This window comes from Camponotus vicinus, unplaced genomic scaffold (assembly GCF_025532165.1).
Source record: "Camponotus vicinus isolate PSW18456_S1 unplaced genomic scaffold, iyCamVici1.0 SCAF_5, whole genome shotgun sequence".
In the NCBI taxonomy this organism is placed as follows: domain Eukaryota; kingdom Metazoa; phylum Arthropoda; class Insecta; order Hymenoptera; family Formicidae; genus Camponotus; species Camponotus vicinus.
In genome coordinates, this window is record NW_028141977.1 from 20,413,139 (window position 1) to 20,437,620 (window position 24,482).

The following is a 24,482-nucleotide window of genomic DNA, read 5'->3' on the forward strand; positions in this document are numbered from 1 at the left end:
CCCTTTTAATCGGGACAACACAGTTACTGTAATTTTACAGGGTGAAAATAAATGCTGATAAATAAAATCAATAAATGGCGACTCTCCTAGTATTCCGATAAATAAAGTTCTAGAGTAACGAAAACAAACATATATCGCGTAAAATGCTCGCAATTTTTCAAGTTACACAAATTGGATTTTGTACACAGAGAAAAATGTATACTGTATTCAAGTAAATATTATTTATTTTAAGTATAAGTATTTATATAAGTATTTTAAGTATCCGCAAATATATTACAAGTTCACCACAAACATTAAATTTAATTGAATATATTCTGAATTATAATAAGTGCAGTATTTTAGTCAAGAATATTAAATTAAAACAAAAATTTGGTTTGATACTACATAAAGTTGGTGTAAAGTAAGTTTGATTTTTCTTTGACACAACTTTACAATATTCTTGAAGAGAAAATAAATTCTTCTTTTGAGTACACGATAATGAGATTTTCTAACACTTGTGATGAGTATATTTTAAGACTATTATCAAGAATATATTCTTTGTTGAAGAAAACTGTTACTTAAAAAAATAAACTGAGTAATCGCTTTTCTTGGCAGTAAAATGACATTTTTCTCTGTGTAGAAATGTATTCTAAATATGCCCTGAATTGTGCGTTTCCTTGACAAGTAATAATTGCAGATATCGTTGAGAGATCTCCGCAATGGGACAGATCCATACAGGACAGGACAGTGCGAGATACTCACTAATAGAGAACATGATTCGCGTGATGTCTCTCGTAACGTACGATCTTGCAAAGTCCACGTAGAACGGAATCTCTGCACGGACGCAACGCCTCCAGACCCAGAAGACTGTAGTAAATGATCTGCAGGTCCTGAAACAACGAGAAACAGACTGATGCGAGCGATACGAGACTGATTGGCAAAAGGGTTACCATGCGTACACTCACACACGTGTGTCCTAATCGCCGGGTATTAAGTTTAGCTCGCACGTGGACGTAAATCGCAACCGCGATTGGGACAAGCTAAAGCAATCGTCGCGAGCCTGATCTACCGTTATCTCGTAATGTGATCTGCGCTTATTGATGTAGGCCATGCAACAGAAATCGTCGGCCACGAGGAATTGATCTATAAAATCGATCTGTAAATTCTCGCCGGTAAATAAATAAACGCTGTGTACGTTATTTTATACGTTTCATATTTTATAGCTGTCTTTGAGCCTTTATAGCTTCCGCATTTGATTCTTAATGTCATTCTGAATTAAGATTGTTTAGTAAAGGCATCTTGTCAATCATATATCCAAGTTAAAGATGGTGACTTTCTACAAAAATTAGATTTAATTACAGAAAAAAATGATCTGTCACAATATAATTTTAAGTATGTAACTGCCAAATTAATAACTTATATATACCCAAAATTGTGTAACATTTTAAAACATGCGTTATCTTTCTTTTTCTCGTAATGTTTTAATATTTTGAAACTTAAAAGCTTCAAGTTGGCGCGACATCGATCCCGTATCGATCGAATCCCGAGAATACTCACATGTTCACGGCGGCAACTTTGATCGTATGCTAAATTATCGCCCAAATCTAATTATCTACAAGTCACACACGGACGCATACATCTCTCTTACGTACGCCCGGGGTCGTCGCGACGTCTCCGTAGCACAATTTCACGCTAGATCGCTAATCGAACCCCCTATTTATCTCGGTAAGACGCGGCAAAGCGGGCATTTCCAGCTCTCGTCGGCGCCGTTTCGTCTGGATTGTTTGTAAACGTCCACCGCAATCAGCGTTATACGCACGAACGTTATGGCGCATCGACCGATCCGAATCGCCGTCCTCGGAGCATGCTAATTTCGTTCGGTTAACTGCAAACGTGTCCTTTCCTCCGCGATATAATTACGTATTTCTGCACAATTGCGGACGCTGCGTCCAACGAATTATGCAGCAAATTTTCAAGATATATGCACGAATCCAGGACAAGAACAATTTACAGCAATTTCATGTTTGCGCAATACACTTTGTATTTGCTTCTTGTTTCAATTACGTTGTATCTCGTATATTCTGCATATATGTTGAGTATTTTTATTTATTACATGTGCAAAGTTAAAATTGAAAAAGCTTTGAGAAAAATCAAAATATTAATATAAGGTAATTCAATAAATAAGATAACATTAGTGCAACTGTACGGATATAGCATGTCTTGTTACGTTATCAGAGTGTCTACTCAAATTTTGTAAAAAAATTTCATTCCAAATCTTCAAAATTCCAGGGGCTTTTTTAGAGTTTTTTTGGATGCAACGTTCTAAAATAAATTTTTTTATTCTGTGCGTTTCTAATATTTTTCATTCATAAAAGGAAATATAAAGAGCCAAATGTTAGATTTACCGAAAATCTACTAAAAAAAAATTTAACAACTTTCGTAAGATAGACATTTTTCATCTGCATAACATTTTAAATTTTTTATCATTAAAAATTGCAATAAAAAATATGAACTGCCTATTCTGTTAAAATATTAAATATGTCTCGGCAAAAATAAATATATATTATAATATATACATATTATAAACACATAATTTTTGATTCGCCGACTACAATATAAAAGCAAAATTATCAAAGAGAGAATTTTTCTAAAAATTCTCTGATTCCTAATAAAATTCCATGAAAATTCTGATTTCTCTAAATATGAAAAAATCTGAGAATTGCAAGTTATCCATGTTTTTCCAAGGAATAGATACCCTGCTTATTTATTGAATTGTCCTCGTATATCGATGCACTTGTGTTATAGATACTAAAGAGATATATACGCGCGAAAGAAATATATAAAAATAAACTGTTCCTTCCATCATTCGCGCGTTTTACATATACTAAATTGCTGGGAATATCCGTTTAAAGTTTATAATTTCGCGTGGAATCGCCGCGTATCGCGCAGCGAAATACCCGGGGGGATTTAGAAAACTGAAATTAAGCATTGCCAGATGTGGCGCGCATTGTAGCGCGACAAACGCTCGAGGGAGTCGAAACGAGATTATAAATATGCGAGCGAGGATCTCTCCAAGAGACGCCGTTTGGTCTGCTAAGGCTTCGCACGCAAAAGGGAGCGGACGCGGACGCTCGCTCGACTTTGCGAACCCGCGCGCGATCTCGGGCTCGCTTTTCTTCCTTTTTCGTACGAAAAGTGGAGCGAACACCGGACGACCTTCGCTACATCGTATACATCCTTTCGTACGAGGCGCGCGGATTAAAGGTGTCTCGTGAAATTTTTAAGAGGATTCGCACACGAGCGCTTTGTGCATGCAAATCTCAATTATCATCGCCGTCGAGAGAATGTCGCCTCTGGCAAAATTTCGGCTGTTATATACGGGTCAATAGTTTACGGCAACATCGTCGTCGTTGTCGTCGTCAAAATGACTGGAGAAACCGCTATATATCTCTGAGGTTCCCTGAAATTCTCACATTCTCTCAAGCATCTCGAGAAAATAATTTCGCATAATAAAATAATTCATTAAATTTTATTCGCATTCATTATTGCTTTTTTTCTGTGAGAAATTTCCGAGATTGTAAATTTTCATCAAAATCCTTTCACATAAGTATATAAAGAGAGGTGAAATGGTGTTTTAATAATAATTGTTTTTTATCGTATGATATGAAGAAGATAAGACTTGCGGGAAAATTAAAAATCAAGTACAGACGAGAGGTAATAATTAATTTGCCAGCGTAACTTTAATTGCATTCATCAGAAATATATTACTAACATCTCAAAATCAGATTCTTAAGTGAAAGAGAGAGAAAAAAAGAACATTCGCGTTGCAGCAATATTATCAAGAGATACTTTAATTTAAAGAAACAATATATTTTTTTATATATATAATCTTTCTTTAAGATTTCCTTTGAATTTCTTTCAAATTTATTTAGCAAGTATATCTTCCATTTATCAACAATGTTATCTAGCCTGATTTGAATAAAGATTTAATTCCGTAAAGTAACTTTTTCGCTAAGTGCAAAAGGATTACGTCTACATCGAATAATCCTCCGCTGAAGAGAACTAAAGAAGAATCTCCTCGGATCATTAACGATGGCGTAACATACTGTTGAAAGTCGCTGGAAAGCCGAAAGTATATATTGATCGCACGTCGTGTCGATGATACATATGTACACTTTAAGCACGATAAATTGTTAACTTCCGCATTCCAATATAAAACGGATTTAAATTTCTTCGCAGAAAAAGGACTCGAAGATATAATATTCTATAATATTGTTGTGATGTCAATCATAAATTTATATAACATTATTATATAACTCTAGGAATATTATATAATAATATTATTATATATAACGGTAGGAAATATAATCTATAGAAATGTATAGATTAATCTTTATATTAAAGATAATCGCCGCTTGCGATTAAAATATTTTATGCTGGAAAATGGAAAATTTTCTCAAGAGAATCCGACTTCTCCGATAATTAATGAGAACGTTCTTTCTCTTTGTATTTTCCAGTATACACCAAAGTTGTTCGCGATCTGGCAAATGCAAAGAATATGTTATACTTTCCAAGACTATTATCTTTCTACAAGATCTACGATGCACGCGTTTCTTCGGAGATACGCCTTCACACACACCGCTTACATGTTTCTCTTTGTATTATTGCTTTATAGGAAGATCGATGGCACGAAATATCCACCGTTTTCTCTTATTGTGGAAATAGAAAATATTGCATGTTCTATTTATACTCTTGGAAAATAAAATGTTACGAATATATACGTACGTTATCAAATCGAATATATTACAAAAGTAGCGGATTTTTATTATATATTCTCTTGAATGATAACAATAACGTCTGATCGAAGGAAATACTTGATAAAAACAATATTGTAATATTTTAGTGCGTTTCTATATCTCACATGTTTCACACATGCGTGTTAGATACATAAACGCGGTAATTGATCAATTAACAGAAAGGGGAACGGTCGAAAAAAATGGACTTTGAGAAAAAATTAAAAATGAGACGTAATTTATTACTATACGTTTAAGATTCGATTAAATAGACTGAGCAAATATTTATTCAGGTAATACTCGAAAGATTGAATCAAATTATTTAACAATTAAGAAATTAAGTTATTTAAATCGCTAAGTAATTTTTTTAATGACTTTTTAAATAATCATTACATATTTTTAGTTTTTAATCAATATTATAATTATAGTATGAATGTTACAAGAGTACATTTGTTTTAATTACTTGAAAAGTTTTAATTGTCAATATTTTTTTTCCAACGCATCTTTATATCATAAATATTTTCATTATATTAGTCATTTGGTATTCATTACATTAAAAAATGATTATTAAAATATATTTTTTCATATTTTTTATATGAATTTTTTAATGATAATTGCGTTCTTATTTTTTATATAAGTAATATAAAATAGCTATCATTCTACTATAGATCTACACAAAAAATATTATTTCGATTACATAAAAGTAAGAAATCTGTGCTAGTTTCGAAAGTTCCAATAGCATTGCCTCAAGATTGTCTGCCAATGATGTCCTTTAACCTTTTCACCGTTGTGAATGTACGTGTTCACAGAGTTCGGATAGTCGCGCGACCACACACACAATTCGCACATTCACTAATCTTATGCCATGTGCGCGTTATGCAAATATCAAGTGGATAGATTGCACGCTCGTCAGGTTGCTCGCAAAGTCAGCAGACACGTCTTGGCGAATCTCTCGATTCGATGCTCTCGAAGAAACTTTGAGATAATCAGAGAACGGATACTGTTTACACTTACCTGAAGGGTTCGTCTTTCTGGATCACGGCAGAGAGCCCGGACAAAGTGTGGATCCAAGTAGTCCGTCATAATAGCCCGCAAGACTATAGCACGGTCCTTTTTCTAACAGCTGTCGCGCAATTCCGTGTCCTGATCAGAGACTCGTTTCTAAACATCGCCACCGCCACCGATGAGAGAAGAGATTTTCGTTTTTCGATACATGCGAGACTTTGTCGGCCATTTATAAAATGAGTCGTATGATTTTATTGGTCCTCAGAAGGCGCATTTTTTTCGCGTAAGATTCCATTGCATATCTTACGTATTTCGAAAATTGTATTATGCACGAAATGTAAATTTCGAGTCACGGAATATCCTTGTGAAAAAATATCTTGACGAATCTTCGGAAGGACATATCTTGTCACCATAGTGTGTTTCTGCCAATCTCGACGATCATGTGTGAGATTCTGTAACAGAAAATAAATAAAAATATAAATAAGAATAATGATCTCAATTTAACATGCTATCAGTTTTCCAGGGACACTTGTATCATTTCGCGATAAACATGCTGTCTTTCTTTTTGCTTGGCTGTGCCTTGACTATATCACAAGTGCTTGTATAAGCACTTTGATAAGAAAACGATTATTAAGCTTTCCTCGTAGAGCAACATAAATATGATTCATCATTCTCACACCACTTTAATAATTTTTTTCAATAACGACAAAGAGCACAGTTATAAATCGCAAGACACGTAAGTTGAATTATAAACGTCTCGAATCGGAAGTTGCTCGTTAAAGTGCACCTGCAGATGTAACATATATCGACCAAACTGGAAACGTCAGCATGCTGACCTTTAATTCCTTCAGGGCCGGAAATGTTAGTGAAGATTACGTGTATCTACATAGTACTTGAGACTTGGCTCATAAATTAATAATCCCAATATTTTATGCGACTCGATAAATTATACATTTTTATGTACAACACACACTATGTTGTATTAAAAATATTTAAAAAAATTATGTACATTTTTACGTATTATGTTTATGTTTGCGATATTGCATAAAATAAAATATTAACATTTCCTTATATAATTTATATAAGATATAGTAAAATATATATATTAAATAAATATTTTCATTTTATATTTTTAATAAAAATACATTTCTTTTCAATAACTAAAATAAAAATATAAATTACAGATAAATAATAAAAAAATATATAAATAATACGTAGTAATAAAATAATATAAATAACAAATTGTATAAATAAATCATATTTATATAATATTACGCAATCCAATTATACGAAATATACTATTGCATGCGCAGTTTAAAAATATACAACCAAATCCAATTAATATCCAATTGACGTTAAAAAATTCGATACATAAAAATTCGAAACATAAAAAAGAAGAAGAAGAGAAGACTATGCTTTAACTCTTCCGATCTATCCTCTGACCTTGAATAAGTAACGTCATGCGAAACACGTTATCTTAACTACCTTGAAAGCGGTAAGTCGAGGTCACACAAATACTTGGCGTTGCGATCATCCACGAACCCAACAATATCGGGATTAGAGGTTCTTGATCTTTATAGAACGGGACCAAGTCTCGCTTCAATTGAATCGAAGTACTTGAAAATTTATTTAATTATCCTGGCAGCTAATATTTAATTTAAAGTTCATATAGTCTCCATGTAATTTCTCTCCCATTCACATTTATCTGTCGTATTAAAATTTTTAATAATTGCAGAATGGTAAGAAATTACATCGAATACATATGTACGTGATAAGATATTTATCTAATTTTTACGTAAATATATAATTTTGGCCTTGACTCGTTCACAGCTATATAACAAAGGATAATTTTAAATGTGCGAGACTAGCGACTTTAAATGACTAAGAACAAGTGGAGGATTTTACTTCTTGATTGAAAGGGGCAAAAATAACTTCTGGACGCGGACGGGACAGATCGATCATGACCTCGAATACATTTAATCGTATTCCGTCTGGTGTTTCATATATATTTTCTCTATCCGCCTACAATCTTGCTTAAAAAGAAACTTTATGAGCGCGCTGTCGAAATAGTCCCACCAATACTTATGCATTATTCCTCCGTTCACCGATCGATCCTGTCGTTCAAGAATATTCTCTTCGCATTAACCTATTACTTATCAGTATAGTTCAAGGTTTTTCAGATCCCTCATTATATATGCAGACAAACAAGAAAAATATAACAGGAATTTAAAAATTTACTCAACGTCTTGAGACGTTGGCAAAAATATTAAACACACACTGAGAAAAAAATCTGCATTAATTAGAAATCTGATAGATTCAATCAGTATGTCTGTTGGAAAATGGACGAATCAAAATTCCTTTAGGAATTACCAGATGAGTATGATTAATTTCTTCCTGTTAAATTTATCAAATTTTTTTGGTAATAATATTAAATTTACAAAGAAAATGGCATCACTACGTCCATGTTTAGTTGATATAACAAGAAGTTTTATAGATCCAACTAGAAAATATTAATCAAATACTCATAGCAAAGTTTATTAAACGTTCTAAAAAATCGAGTCTTATCGTGATAACTAGAAATTCTGCTTGGTTTAATCAAAATGCCTTCTATCAGATACATCTTGTTGGTCAATCAAACGATTTTTCCCAGTGCATTAAAGATAACTATCCCATTTTTAATATCAAAATATCAGCAATATCAAGTATTACTTGTAAATAAAATCTTCGAAGGACTACATGCGCATTCAATGGGAAATAAATATCCCTCATTTAAATAAATCATCATTTGAATTACGCGCAAGCAGAAACTTGTTTATAGGCTTCTTGCATAAACTTTTACACACGAATGTTGGAGCAAAGGAAGGCAATCTATTAAGAATAAAAGCCGTACACGAGCGCAGGAATATCTCAAGAGAGGCTGGCACGGCGAGGTGGAGTACGAAGAAGAACGGAGCTTCGTCGGCCTTGCGGATCGTTTCTGTTTAGCTTCGTACTACTTGTTTTTTCCCTCTTTCTCGTCGTCGTCGTCGTCTTCTTCTTCTTCTTCTTTTCCCGCTCGAGACTCGACCGGCTCTTTCTTTCTCCCCTTCGTTAAAGGAACTCGCTGAGTCCGCGTCTCGCAACTCGCCTATGCACCACGAAGCGAGACGCCGTTTCGTTAAACAAAACGCGACGGATAAGTGGACAGAGGCGCGTATATCAATTTGCTAATCGTGCCCGATCATCGACCATCGAGTCGACTCGTGTAACAATACGTAATTGACGATTGACGGGATGGGCGGATTGATGGCGGGTCCAACAACTGCATATCCGTAACGAGTTATTGTCGATGTTTACGTTTGCATATAGGTCGATCACCGAGTCAGTTACGAGCCTTGTTATCGGCCTGCGTAAAAGTCTGCGGCTGATAATAATACGCGCGGGTGTGGCGCGAATAGACATTCAGATAGCGTGATGAAACATTGCGCCGATATGTTCGATGAACAGGTGATGATTCATCATCGCAACGTCGTTGAACGTTCAACGAAAGGATGTGACACGATTAAACAAACATGTAAGATTCTACAAAACGCGAGTCCATTTTTTTTAATTACGACAATTGCAATATAATAATAAAATTGTAAAATTTAATTTTTCCTTCAATAGTCATCGGTACGACATAAAGGGGATTATACTCATCGAAGAGATTTCAGGTAAAAAGGATACTTCTACATTCATAAAAAAAAAACTTAATATATCATGCTTGCAGAATCTACGTCACGGCCTGTTTACAGCACCGTACTTTCCTAGACAACGCGTGGGTCCTAGAGTCAAATCTGTCTTCGGCGACGCCATGTAAACGACTCATCGATAAAAATATCCTCGGTATATGGGGCAATTCGTAAAGCCGCCCTCCTATGTGAGAAACGAGACCTGCAGAGTAAATACTCCGTCTTCTAATATCGGATGCTCGGCTTATGTAATTATGCCCTGCATTTCGGTTCAGATTGCATCGTCGTACATTGCAGAGTTACTAACAATATTTAATATATATTTTAGCTGATAATATTTTGAAATAATTGAAAAATACAATTGAATAAAATTTTATACATAAGACTGTGAATAAAAAAGTAAAATAAACTTGAAAAGCCAGCTCTTTTATATAGTAAGTAAATTCTCTTTTGTTAATAAAATCAAGTTATTCAAGGTTCGATATTATATTTTTAATTTATCTATCACTATCGCTTGCATTCAGGATAATACATGTTAATTTTTAGATAGCTAAAGAATCTTAATTTAATATTCCTATAAAATAAGAGCTTCGAACTTCAAGGATATATTCGTGCATATCGATGACATTTGACATCCTAGAAAAGATAACAAAATATCGTTGTGTCGCATAAACGCCTCGCTCACATTTTAAACTTGTCTTCATTAAAACTTTATTTTATTATTTTATCATAATAAAAGACACATAACGTTATTAGGATGAGGTAAAGTCTCTATTTTCTATTTTTTTATACATTTTTCTTTTCTTTATTCTCCCAAATGTCTTCTTTATTTATCGTCTATAAATAACATTCTATTCCCGAACACTTTGCTTTTGTCGTAAAAACAATGTTATTAACAAAAGCTCCAGTGACAAATCGAACAAATCGACCGAGCAAACTATGAAGCTAATAATTACCGTCATTAACAATAAGTCGGGCCTTATCGCGTTCAAATTGTTTCATTTATCTAATGTAAGACACTCGCGTTTCCTACAAATGTAGAGCGAGAATTCTACAATTGCGTGCTACAAATACGCGGTCAGAATGCAATCAGTATCCGTAAACAGATATGCTATTCTCCAGGATTGCTTCAAAAGTTTATACGTTACAGCGAGGTATTTCAAGTAATCTAAATCACCGAGGCGACCGTGCGAGATTCACCGTATGTAAGTCTAAACGTACCGTGACCATCATGAAACAAAATATATAAGCGTTGCAGGTAGACGGCGTTACTAAAAATTGCACACGGGAATTAAGAGAGAGAAGAAAATAGACTACTTGATACCGTTACTTCAAAAGTGGGCACGCGAAATGCAAATGAGAGATAGATCATCGATAAAATAAGTTGCGGGAGCAATTTTTGAAAGAGCGACACACTGACCCGTATATTTAACGCGACATATTTATCGATTTCTAGCGAGAATTCGATTCAGGTGCAAAACTTTTTCGCGTAAACCGATTGTAACTGGCGATGTAAATTCCAAATTTCGAAACACGTGGCCGAAACGGAATAAATAGCGTGTGTGCCGGCCGTTTGTCACTCATGCTCCGAGTGCTTGTGCATCCGACGAACGGACTAGATTGGATCCAGAGATGCTGACGGCGATATTTCGGACAGAGTACAACATCACAAAGGCTCGTCTGTTAAAAGCGCGCGACATTCTACTGCGGAATATGCTTCGTCTCGTGCTAGCTTGCCCGATATGTTTCTCTCTTTGACAGCTTCATGCAACACGGCTCAAAAGAACGTAAACTATCCGAATAACTGTGGATCAAAGGTGATGTATTTGGCATCTGTGTTCTCTTATATGACGTAAAACAATCGATTACGATTCATATCGCTACTTTCGTGTATATCCGCATGGAATATCCATTTTTGTATATCAGATTTTTCTATAAATATACAATATCGTATCGCAATTCGCTCGCTGGTATTATCGCGAAAGACGCAAAAGCTGTCAAAGGGTTATCGATCTTATCGACTTCTAAGAAAGTCAAGTATAGAATGTGCTCCAACTATGAAAGACTTCTTGAAAGATACTTGTACAATTTCGGATATCCGTATTACTGATCCGCTGCCTTTTCACGCATGCATATTTTTCTTTGCAGTCTCTCCCTGAATTTACTACATGCATATGTTTTGTATTTAAAATGTATTCAAAGATATTACATAAATTATTCATCTTAAAAACGACTTTAATTACCTAATAAAACTATGAATAAAATTTATTATTATTAAAATTAATTATTATTTTTTTAATTATTGTTTTTAATTTATTATATATTAATAATTATTAATTACTATATACTTGAGACTATTCAGTATTATATATATTATTATTTTTAATTGACTGTAACTTAATTTTAAAAATCTGTTATAATTGATTTGATTTTGTGGGACATCAAATGCGTATAACATTGTGAGATTTAACATCCGAAGCACATACACACGTATACTTGTTACAAAATCTTGCGTAATGCGAGTTTAAGTACAACATTTGCTACACTTGTGTAGCAAATACTTAATAATCTAAGCTCTCAGAAACGAGATACCGCACGTTCAAGTTTTTTCGCTGTATTTTAATGAAGCTAGCTCGAACATCTTTGATGGATCAGTACCGATACTCGGCCTCTCTGAAGATCCTTGGCCTACTCTCTGGCACGTTCATATCGTCGTCAACATTATTACACATCCACGCTACCATTATTAACGCCGCTAACATACCCTGCGACGCGATTAGAAACGCGACGTGCGACCTACGCTGTCATAATACGCGTACATCCTCATTAAACGACCGGATCGTCCCCCGCTCGCTTATCTACGCACTTTTTTTATATAACATTCTATTAATTCGACTTTGCCCGCCCTCGCACTCGATTGTCGCGCGTTGCAGCGACCAGACAACATCTATCTGGTACATGAATAACTTCCGATAAAAAGATCCATTAAAAAGAACAAACACTTCAATATTCCTATCAATAAAATTAGGTAAAAAAAGAAACAAATCATTATCGAAATATATTAATCCGTCTAAAATTTAATTCTATATTAAACATTAGTACAGTTGACTGTAATTAAATTGACATAAAATGATGTCTTTTATAAAGATGGATGTATGTGTATCCAATCACAATTTTCTTTTCATACAAATTTGAACAATAATCCATATTGAATTTTTCCTTTTGAGAAATCCTACATTATATAAAAAATGTCCAATACAAATTCCAGACTTATGTTTAAAAAATGCCATGCTTTATTTTATAATAAAATTGACAAGATATATTTATGGTTTTCAATTTCTTTCTAGCTATTTTCTCCTCGAAACTGTCAATTCAATTCACTTGTCAATCAACAACTCTCACACTTGCGAAGCGGAAGGAATCTTCTCACGTTATAGGATAATAAAGTGAGCCAGTTCACCTAGATCTGTAGCCATAATTATAGAGGCACTGGATTGCAGAATATATACGAGGGAACACGAACTACGTTCGCGCTTCGCGGATACTTTTAAATAGCGTATATTGCTGGAAAACGTAGCAATCGAGAAACGGTTGGGAAAATTTCCAACAATCACCATAGTTCATCGCTACGTTTCTTTGTTCTTTCTTCAAACAATCCCGAGCGCTGGTCTTTAGAAATACAACAATAGGCAATATAGTCTATCGATGTGAATTTTATTGGGCCATTTAATGCTCCAATGTTTTGCACTCAACAATTCTTAAATCGTGAATCATATTACCAATTAGTCTAAAAAACATGCTATAGATTTAACTCAATTTAACATTAGACATTTTTAGTGTAATTTAATATTCTATTATTTGTTATATCACATTTTCTTTTGATATAACAATTAAAATGTTGACTATAATTAATATTTATAATATTATTTAAAAGCACATTTATTAAAAATTATATTATATTATACATTTATGCAATTTAATATTACAATCGATAAATTTTTAAAGATCGTTGCAAAATTAGAAAAAAATAGAAAATTATTTTTATCAAATTATCAAATAGTAATATAATTTATGAAATTATTTTAAATTTTCAAACAAATTAAGAGAAAATTTCAAAGAATTATTTAAAATACCGTAAATATATTAATAATTAAAAACTTATAATTTAATAATTAATTTTTTTATTAGCGAGTATTGCCACCTAATACATTAAAGATTGACAAATTCTTGATTTAATTTATGTCGAAAATAATAACAAAAAATAAAAGTAATTTAACAACGCAAGCAACATTTCGCGATTAATCCTGCATGGAAATTCAAAGTTGGCGAGCGTGATATATAACTTTCCAAGAGCAAAAATAGTGGAGTGCCCGTCGGCACGCTAACTTAAGTCGATTCGCGAGGGTGCCGACCCTTTGTGCCCCTATTTCGCATACACTCGACGCCGACTTCTTTAGTACCTAGAAAGTACCTCCCTCCGCCGACTGCTTCGTTCGCGTGGAGAATAGCACTTCAAACTCGTCGCAAATCGGAGCGCAGATGAACCGATAAAGAATTACCCGGAATATTATCGCAAAGAATATTTTTTAATTTGCCAACATAAAAAAAATCAAGATTTTGAGACCAAAATATGTCTGATGAATTAAAAATCGAATACAAACCTCTGTCGAAAATGCTGTGTACTAAAAATATTTTAACGATCGCATCCGCAAGATAAAACACAATTACAACGTTTATCGTGTATAAAAGAATGAGAAAAGAGAAGGAATTAATTATTCAGGAATTAAAATTTAAAATTCCTCCGAAGAGCCAAGTGTAACTTTTTAAATAAAATCCAATTATCTCTGTTTTTCGGCACGTTACGCTCAAAAGAGTTTAATCGAGGGAAAATCTCGTGAAAATTCTTCATCTCTAACCGAAGCGGTAAAGCTAGGAACGGTCGAATGGAGCGGATGTTTGCTCGCGGGATAGATGACGGTCAGAAAAGGAAACGCGGTGGCTCCCGATGCACTCTCATCATGCAGGTTCGTGGCATCGAACCTGCTGTAATAACCGCTTCTTAGCACTCGCCATCCGCCAGCCGTTTGAGCCGCTACGCACTCTGGCTACGGATGCGTGCCGGGTATAGGAATGAGCAAAAAAGGATGAAAACCGAGTGGAAAAGTAGAGCCCGGAGCTAGAAAACGTCCGATGAGGCGCTCCTCCTCATGCGTATCCGCGGTGCGTGGGATAGTTCTCATCGCATTATTATCGCCGTCCATGGCGTACGCACACATTCCACGCACGTCGCCAATAAATGCCTGCGTATATGCTCGCTTAATGCATTCATATAGGGTGTTTCTGAAAGAGCGATGAAAATTTCATCGTCATTTTTTTCGTGACTTTTCGATTTCCGAAAATTGCCATGTTAATTAAATTCTAGATCAGAAATCGTGTGATTCTATCAAGGTATTATATGTGTATATAATAGTGTCAATTTTTAACAAAAATCAAAAGTTTGTATTTGTATATTTGAAATCTAATTTGCGAGAAACTTTCCATTTTCAATCATTTAATGTAACAAACTTTAATGCACATATGTAAGCAAAAAATATCGTTAAAAAACTTACTTTAAAATAATCAAAGAATTTGAAATTTTTGCTCCGTTATCTCAGAAACATTTGATGTATAAGCTAATCTAGATATGTATTAATTTTTCCGACGATATGCTCTTTTGATAAGAATAGAATGCAAGATTCTTCAAAACGATAAGATTCAATGACTAACACTTAACGCAAAGATATCTCTGAGTAGTAATCTAAATTGATTTGGAGAGACTCAAAATACACAATAAGTCATATATTAAATCGAACGATATCGCGATCTTGTTAAAATATAAATAGTAACGGAAAGTATATTAGAGATATCATAAATTAGCTCATTATAATCTCATCGTAATAAAAATAATTAATATTAATTGACAAATATATTGAGAATCATGACACTCCTAAATTCCAAAGAATGGAAAAAGAATAACGCATAATAGGCGAAATTAGAAGCAAGTTGACGAATAGTCTCCACTGAAAGGAAGTTGCTAACTATAAAAATAGGACACCCTTTATGCACTCACGCACCAGTCGGCACCAAGTGCCGAGGTAAAAAGTCGTTTCCGTTTGTCCATCTGCCGATCTCTCAGAGGGACGGAGGGAAGAAACGTCCTCGCGGGCAGGGGGATTATTGTCGATGTATTTCTTTCTCCCTCTTGACAACGCGCGACCTTGAGAAAATTGTACAAACGGATGATCGACCTTTCCAAAGGACCGCATCTCGGCGGTTCATTGCGTGAAATCGAATATCAGGAGCGACGCGAATAAATTACGTAAACGCGTGGATCGTGTCGTGCGGTATCTTGCGGTTTCGGTTCCGCTATAGCAAAAATTATTCGCAGTTAGATTAGCAAAAAAAGGAAAAAAAAATAAAAAAAACATAATCGTTCTTCCTTCCACCGTTTTTCCGCGTGCAAATATTATATCGTGCGATATATTATGGTGAGATTTGCATGCACTTGTTTGTTTATTCGGGCTTTCGAATGCGCCGCAGAGCGCATTCAACTTTTGGTGCTTCACGTTTCATGTTTATTGTATAAAGTCATTCCATTATTACAACCTCTTTGTAAATCTGTTGTTAAAACAAATTTGTATTAAACAGATTGCACGAAACGTTGATATTGATTTGTAAAACAATTCCTGCGAGAATCGCGAGTGGCCTTAAAAATATATAAATACATTTAAAAATACAATATTAAAAATATAATTTTCATTAAATAAAAATTCTGGAAATTATGATTACAAAGAGGCCCACAAGATAAAATTCTATGAAATTTATTAAATTTATTTGATTCTCTGTCAGAATCATCGGAATCATTTTAGCAAAATAAGATACATCTTTCGGACAAGGAAATTGTAATTTTGCACAAATTTTTTCAGGATTAAAAAATATTCAAATCAAGAATAGATATAATAATAAAAAAATATATAAGCATCGATAAAAATATAAACAATAAATAAAAGAATTAACTAGAATTGTATAACTTTATATAAATTGTTTATATATGTAAAAAAAAGTTAGTTTTTTGACAAGGAAACTAGACAAGTTTATGGTCGAGTAATCGATATTACATCCGGATAATCGACGAGCATGAGTGAAGCTTCGCGAGAGAGAGTTGCCGTGTCATATTTCAAACATACATATGTGTGCGTTTCCATGCACGACATCGCAATATGGTGTATGGCTTCTGTTCGGAAACAACGCGTGTTATCTCTGGTCTGTCTTGAGAGTTGAGAAACACAATTATTCGCTATGCAAATTTTGTGGAGAAAAGTCGAAGATATTTTTGATATTCTTCTATCATGTAACATTATTTCTTATTTTTAATTTCAAGATTAATAATAATAATAATTTTTGTATAAAAATAAAAATTTACTAAATAATAAGAAAATTGTTTTATACTTCATTATGACACTATTAAGTTGTTTAAACTTATTCGCACATGAATCAGCTACATTAATCGACATTATTAATTGACATATTAAAAAATTGATATTATAAAAATTAATATATTCTACAAAAATCTCTAAAGCTTTTTATATTCATCGCGATACGAAATACTCGAGATATATTTCGAGATCGGGTTAATATAACAGAAAGGCGCAATTATCTGGCCACGATCATTTTAATATGGCTCATTAATGCAAGAACACGTGAGAGTTACCCCTTCCATTTTTTTAATCTACCTCCATTATCCGTAAAATAATTTCTATCAGATTGGATGAAATAAAATATCCGCATGAATAAGGGGCAATTAAAATAATAGAGTCGCGGCGCAGGCAATGTGTCACCGTATTTCGCGTCAAGAAAAAAAATTTTTCCAAAGTCGTTAATCTGATGTTTCGCACGTACGTATAATTAACGATCGCCTCGTAATTATATTCGAGTCCTTGTAAGAGCGATTACCTGGGAGGCATTGCACCCCGTGCTATCCAAGAATCGACTACCTATATCGCTGCTTTTAGCGCATCGTTCCTTCCTTGAGCGATTAGTCATACTTAATCGTCTCGCGGTTTACGTGCATCTTTAGAATTCGCTCCTCGCATGTGCAACACGCGCGAGAGCAATGACGCATAGGAAATTTGCGAAACACGCTTTCTATCGCATTCACGATATCAGATATTAATATATTTATCCAAATTCAAATTCCTTTATTCACAATAAATGCATTTAACATCTTCTTTTTTAACGAAATATTTTTTAATGAAATATATAAAATAATATGTTTTATTTCATTTATTGCATTCGTTGCAGCAACAGATAAATTCCAGATATATTTTGAATACGATTGTTTAGACAAATTAAATTAGTCGTTAACAATTTGATAGAAATAATAATGTATTTTGCGCATAAATATGCGCAAATAATTTATTAATAATTACACAAATTAATAAGAAAGTGATTGAAATGTTCAGGCTTACGATGAATCAAATTATTTTCGGTGTAGCTCTATGTTCGCTCCAAGATACTTGAGATTCCAACTGACGCACAGTGAAACTGCTTTCTTCTTATCCGCTTGTCTTCGTCCTCCGTTTTACTCGTCGCGCGTTTTACTACGTTTCTCATCGAAGAACCTGCCAGCCCAGCATAATAAACTTTATTACGCTCTCTTTTACTCTCTTTCTCATCGCCTCGTCGAAGCTCCCATATTAAATGCTTCTCGCGAAATTATACCATCCGCTTCGAAGATCCGCGACTATTTTTTCCATCTGTCATTCTGAATTAAAAAAATCGATAGCTTTGATGTTAGGTCGCAATAATGTTGAAGAATACAACGATATTCTTTATATCTTTTAATCTAATTGCAAATCGCTTTATTTTAACGGGAATGCTAATTCTACATTGAATAATTTTTATATGTGGGATATAATACATAAAATTCTCAAAGAGAGTGTTCAGGTACACATTGATCTTAATAAAGAAATGAGACACAAAAGTGTCATAAACTGGAAAGCGAGGAAATCAATTTTGCACAATGACCTGAATTATATCAGGGTCATTTCTAAATTTATGCTAAATTCAAAATGCAGAAAATGAAACGCCCTTAAAACACAAAGATATTGGATATATAATGTGACTAAAAAAAATTCTCACTATCTAATCAATATTATTTAGTAAGATTACATTCAGTATTATGTCAGTAAGATTCGTGTCAGTTTCTATGCATACACATTTTTAATAAAATAAATATTTACTTTCTTCTATATGATGAAAATATATAAAATCATACATGTGTCATGCAATCATCGTTGTATATTAAATCATTATAAATTAATATTTTTTTTTTCATAACTGAATATTACTGGAATATTGATATTATTTAATGACAATTATCTTTATTTTTATGATTATATATTTAATTTTAATGTAGCTCAATTAAACAATTAAAAAAATTATTTTCACCACAAATTTAATGCTAAATATGACTGCATAATTACTATCTTCTGACATTGCATGTCATTCTAACATTAGCCAGATAAAATTCAATATCATATTTAGCGTTAAATCTACAAGCCGAATATAGGTCAATGTCCTTGTTAAGGCTTGCTTTCCTTTTCCACTCTGTATGTATTTTAATATTATTGTTAATAGCAATGTTTCGCCGACCTTTCCAAGTCAAGTTTGAAAAAGGCTATACAGCTTATATACCAATGGCACATACAATACACAGAGCTCGGCGAAGGAGTCCGAGCTGTTCGATGGTCACTGAACCTCCTCTAACGAATCGATAGTACGACGGCCGCTTTAATACGCGCATACACGAGATCACGCGAGAGTAGCACGCGAGCGAGCGAGTCACCTGCTGCGATCGAATTCCAAGTCCGCGCACCTGGTACCGTCGAAAAGTCGATTGTCTCGGCCGTACGCTCGTCATCAGACGAACATATGTTTTCGCGCACGTCATTTTTCGTCGTACAATTTTTACCTTTTTACAGCTGAAAACATTTTCTTGTGTGTTTTAGGAAAAAAAAACAATAAAAAAAGTCATGTTGAAAATTGAAAGATATGCAAAACAATTACAAATTTGTATGTTTAGTAACTAAAAAACATATGATAGAATCTTTGGTAATAAATAACATTATGATTAATATTAATTTGAGTAATTTATACAAAAATGCCAAACAAAATATTTTTATAAATTCAAGTCAAATACATTAATTTTTTTAAATAACATTAATTTTTGTTAAGATTATAATTACAAATCATATTGTATTATCTGATAGACAAAAAAGGTCGTAGCTAGTGTATTTCCTTCTGTCTCTATTTTAATTATCAATTTTATTTTAAATTTACAATTTTGAAACTAAAAAGCTACGGAGATTAAAGTAATATTCAATATAAATATGATAAAAAAATCTAATGTTTTACATAAAGTATTATGTAATTCAATTCTGGAAATGATTATTATATGTATATTATGAAGAAATTGAAAATTAATAATATGGTATATTATCAATTAAATATTTAAAGTGTATTTCAATGTATGTATATGCGAAAATATTTAATTTATGTATTTATGTACATTTATTTAGTGCATGTATACGCGAAAATATTTAATTCAATAATAAATTATTGCAAAATTATTGCAAAGGCAATTCGATTATATTTAAACGACTTACTATCAACGTTAAATTGCTAAAAACAATAAATGGCGAATACGACTTGTCGAGTGCTGACGATCGATTCTACTCTTAAATTACGAGCTCCCTCGATGAACTTCTATAGCTCGTCGTTGCACCTGCAATGCCGTTATCAGAATCAGATCGGTCGTAATGAATGCTCTGCCATTTCTAACGTGCCACGCGTACCATGTAAACTCGCGAGAATTCATTTTCGATGACATTTTCGTTTCGAGTACAATGACGATGCGATTGCGTTCGAGTTCTCTCGAACAAAGGATTGTCATGTGAGATAAAAATTATTTGACGAAAAATAATTATTTAGGAAAAAAGGAAGAATGTATAGTCACTCTGTAGAAATACTCATGTTTTATATCCTTGTTTTACACAAAACTAATATATATGTATCGTACATCATGCACAGGTTTCAACGGTCGTTGCACAAGCGACAATGAACCGTCCTTTCTCGATACGTAGCCGTACATGTCCAGACAACCACTTCCGGTTCCTCATGCCGTAGCCAGGATATGTCTCGAAAAACACGCTACGTGGCATGCGGATTAATGAGAGTTGTTATTGCGTGCAAAAATCGTGCGGGAGTGCGATTATAAGACTCCGCTCCATGTAAAACTTATCGCTTTTATCATTACAAAATAAGACGGAAACGTTATCAGAGATTAGAATTAAATTATTGAATTTAATATCAAAATTACGAGTAATATCAAAATTACGAGTGTAAAAAAATGCAAATTATGTAAATATTCTCGCATTTCTACTATTATATTTAAAATATATATATTATTTTTTTACATCTATAGCATTAAAATTCAAAAATTAAATTTATATTAGTTTTAATCCAAGGAATGCGCAAAAATAGAGAATAAAAAAAATATTTTTCAATATAATCATATAATTTATTTTGTTCTTTTATTAAATAAAATAAAGTGTCTCGTTAATCATAAGACAAAATGCTAATAAATAATTTTTACTCTGAAAAAAACGATAAGTCGATAAACAATCCTTTTCTTGCGATCAATATCGACATAATTTCCAATTTCATTTTCGGAATATTTATCCGATTTTTATGAGCAAAATGCTTAGATTCTTAGATTTTCTTCCCTCGCGCGAATTTGCTTTTCTCCCCTTTTCCTTGTAGCATTTACGAAGGGATCAGGAAATTGCCATGAAATTGCCTGAAAATTGACATATCGCACCCCTCACGCATAAACGCATTTTCCGCGGCTTCTCGCATCGGGAAACGAAGCTTTTAATATAAATTTGAGATAATTCATGCCTGACTTCCCGTTTTCCGCTCCGACATCGATCGTATCAACCCTCATATCCTGCTTTCCCCTTGCGAACGCACGCGAAAATCCGTAATATACGTAAATTTTAATTTCCAATAAGGTACCACCCACCAAAAATTTAACATGCAAATATCAATTTTTGCCAATTTGAAAATTTCTGTGAATTAAGAGGCGCAAATTAAACCAAACTGTAAACAGATTTATAAGAAATGAAATATTGTTTTGTTATTGTAACGAATGCTACACAGTAAAAAATTGTGCGTCCATATATTAAAATTTTCTTGTGTTATCACGTTTTGAATTTTATGTCACCTTCATAACTTAATACTTTGTATATGTCTCTTAGAAATGGAATATTATTTTGAGTATTTTTAACATACATAATCATTTTAAACAATCAACATGTCTCAAAGTCAGTTTAACATTCTAAGAAAAGTTAAAGTGAAAATTCTTCAAATAATCTCGAAATTTGACATACAAAATAATCAAATTTACTAAAATCAAATGTTTCTGTTACAAATAATTTAAGTTAAAATAATTATTATTATATGTTAATATCCTCAACATTTCTTATGAGTTATTGTAACTATTTTTTCATGTAATTTTTAATTAATTTGTATGTTATTTTTACATTACACTTAAAGTCACGATACCAAAGATAAATGTAAAGTATTGTGTCAATTATTTAACAGTTTTAGTTTGTCAATAAGTAACATACGACGAATGAGTTATTTTAACTTAAAATTTAGAGTGGACTTTCTGGGACATGAAAAATCTTATAATTAAAATTTTATTTTTTACTGTGTAAATACTTATAACTTCGAGGAGAAAATCATCAATTATAAGATTCTTAATCTTATATATTATAATAATTCTTTATTCCATGAATAAATTTTTTTGTATTCTAATGCAAATAATTTTATATTGTCAAAAATATTTCCTTAATATATTTTAAGAGTTATGAATTTGAATATCCTCGAGCCCTTTCCTCTCGACCCGAAATTCCTAACGCGTTCCTCGACGAAACCTTTGGCGCAAAGTATGAAATTCCGTGCAATTTTCGAACATTTACACGACGACAACGATGTGGGAGAGCGAAAGTAATAACTGGGATGAGAGAGAAAAAAGATATAATTCATGATAGCCGTATTAAACAACACAATATATTACTATAATACATCTTTATAAGCAGGATACTCGCTCAAACAGGTGTGTTAAAGTAATTATAAAATAATGCGAATAAAACACCTACGCACGTAATAATTTACCAAGAATATTTATCATCGTTAATTTCCTTTGTATGTGAATCATAATTGTAACTTATGGGAAAAAACATTTATTTACGGATATAATGATGTAATAAACATGATCCAAATTATGAAAGGCAGGAGCATGTATTAATACGATTAAGACTAGCAGAATCAAATTTCGCGTGTGTGTATGAATGTGTATAAAACAGAGAGGGAGAGAAAAAGGAAGGAAGAGAGAGAAGGAAGAACGAGATCTGACTGACGAGAAGTTATGCGAAGCGTGAGACCGGAAGAAATCCAAGATACAATTGGCCGGAAGCAAAAACCCTTCGAAGATGATGCAATGCGAAGGTTGGATCACCTTCGCGCGTTTTTTTTTTCTCTCTCTCCTTCTTAGTCCGATAAAATCGAGAATAAATCGCGATCACGCTGACTGACTACGAATTTTAACTTAGCCCCATCACTTTTTACCGCTACCACTGCCTCGCCTGTTCCAGAGAGTGCTCAACGATAGTAGCAGCGGCACGGAATTGTGCAACTATGGCTATTGTCTTCTGTGCGTGCCCTGCTACTTTCTGAAAGACGCATTAGACTTTCGACTTTGTCTCGAGGTTACAGATCGTATTTCACACCAATTATTAAGACCTCTCTATCTCGCTTTCTTGTGAAAATCTATTCCTTTTTTCTCTCTTTGAACTTCTTTTTTTCTTTTAATTTATTTATAACAAAAATTAAACACGATAAAAAATTTAGGGTATAATAATAATTTATATAACATATATATACAATAAGATACAGTAACAATCAAGTTCCTAAGTCACTAGAAAGTCCCTAAGACATGGAAAATTTTAAATAATTTTCATAGTGCATCGTTAACAAATTATATTGTATCTATATTATTTGCATTTTATTTCTTTAATTGCCGCCACTATTGATGTCGCACGCGATATTCAAATTAAGACGAGTATAGTTGGGAATCATGGATCCACGTGTACCGTTAAGCTTGATGCTAAATACCAGTGAAATTACCAGATTTTATCTTACACAACGTGTTACACACTCGCTACATTTATGGGAAATCTTTCTTATGGAGATTTAATAACGGCACAAAATAAATACATAGATACATAGATACTCGTAATAAATTATTGCAAGAGTTTAGATCGAGAAACGCTAATATCACAAATAAATATTTAAATAACGATAAGACGACAAATTTTTATAAACACGAAATTATTAATCAATGCGAAATGACACATGTAAATCCCCGATTTAAAACAACGTCTGATTGCATTTAATGAACGCATTCTCAATAAATTAACTCAAATTGTGTCTTTTATAAATTAACTTTATAAATTGCGTCTTTTGTAAAGACTGAAAGAAAGAGAGAAAGAAAGTATTAAACAATTGAGATAATTAATAATTAAAATGATTTTCTATATAGAAGAATAAAATTAGAAAATGTCATTCTGACAAGATAAAAAACAATCGCAAGTGTTCAAGAAAAGTGTTTAAAATGATTAATTTTATTATAAATAAAAAAGTAGCATTATAAACATGAGCTATTGTTCATTACCTCTATAAGTTCAACTAATTGGCTATTAACTATAAGAGATAATTAATATTCAATTAGAGAAGATAATATCGCAAGCTACAGTATATATTAATCATCGCTATGAATCAATGTTGCTAATTTACGTAAATTCATTCAGCTCGTTATACGAAAGTCTTA

General features: G+C 32.9%; 1 protein-coding gene across 1 annotated transcript in view; it reads right to left on the bottom strand.

The window, feature by feature from the left end:
* Nucleotides 1–24,482, bottom strand: part of LOC145971791 (rap guanine nucleotide exchange factor 2) — a 117,504-nt gene that overhangs the window by 85,387 nt on the left and 7,635 nt on the right. The window contains exons 2-3 of the mRNA XM_083099844.1: nucleotides 5,787–6,229; nucleotides 742–869 (exon numbers count right to left, since the gene is read on the bottom strand). Of these exons, the coding sequence (XP_082955970.1) occupies nucleotides 742–869; nucleotides 5,787–5,855 (197 nt within the window). The 5' untranslated portion in view covers nucleotides 5,856–6,229. The remainder of the gene's footprint in view (nucleotides 1–741; nucleotides 870–5,786; nucleotides 6,230–24,482) is intronic.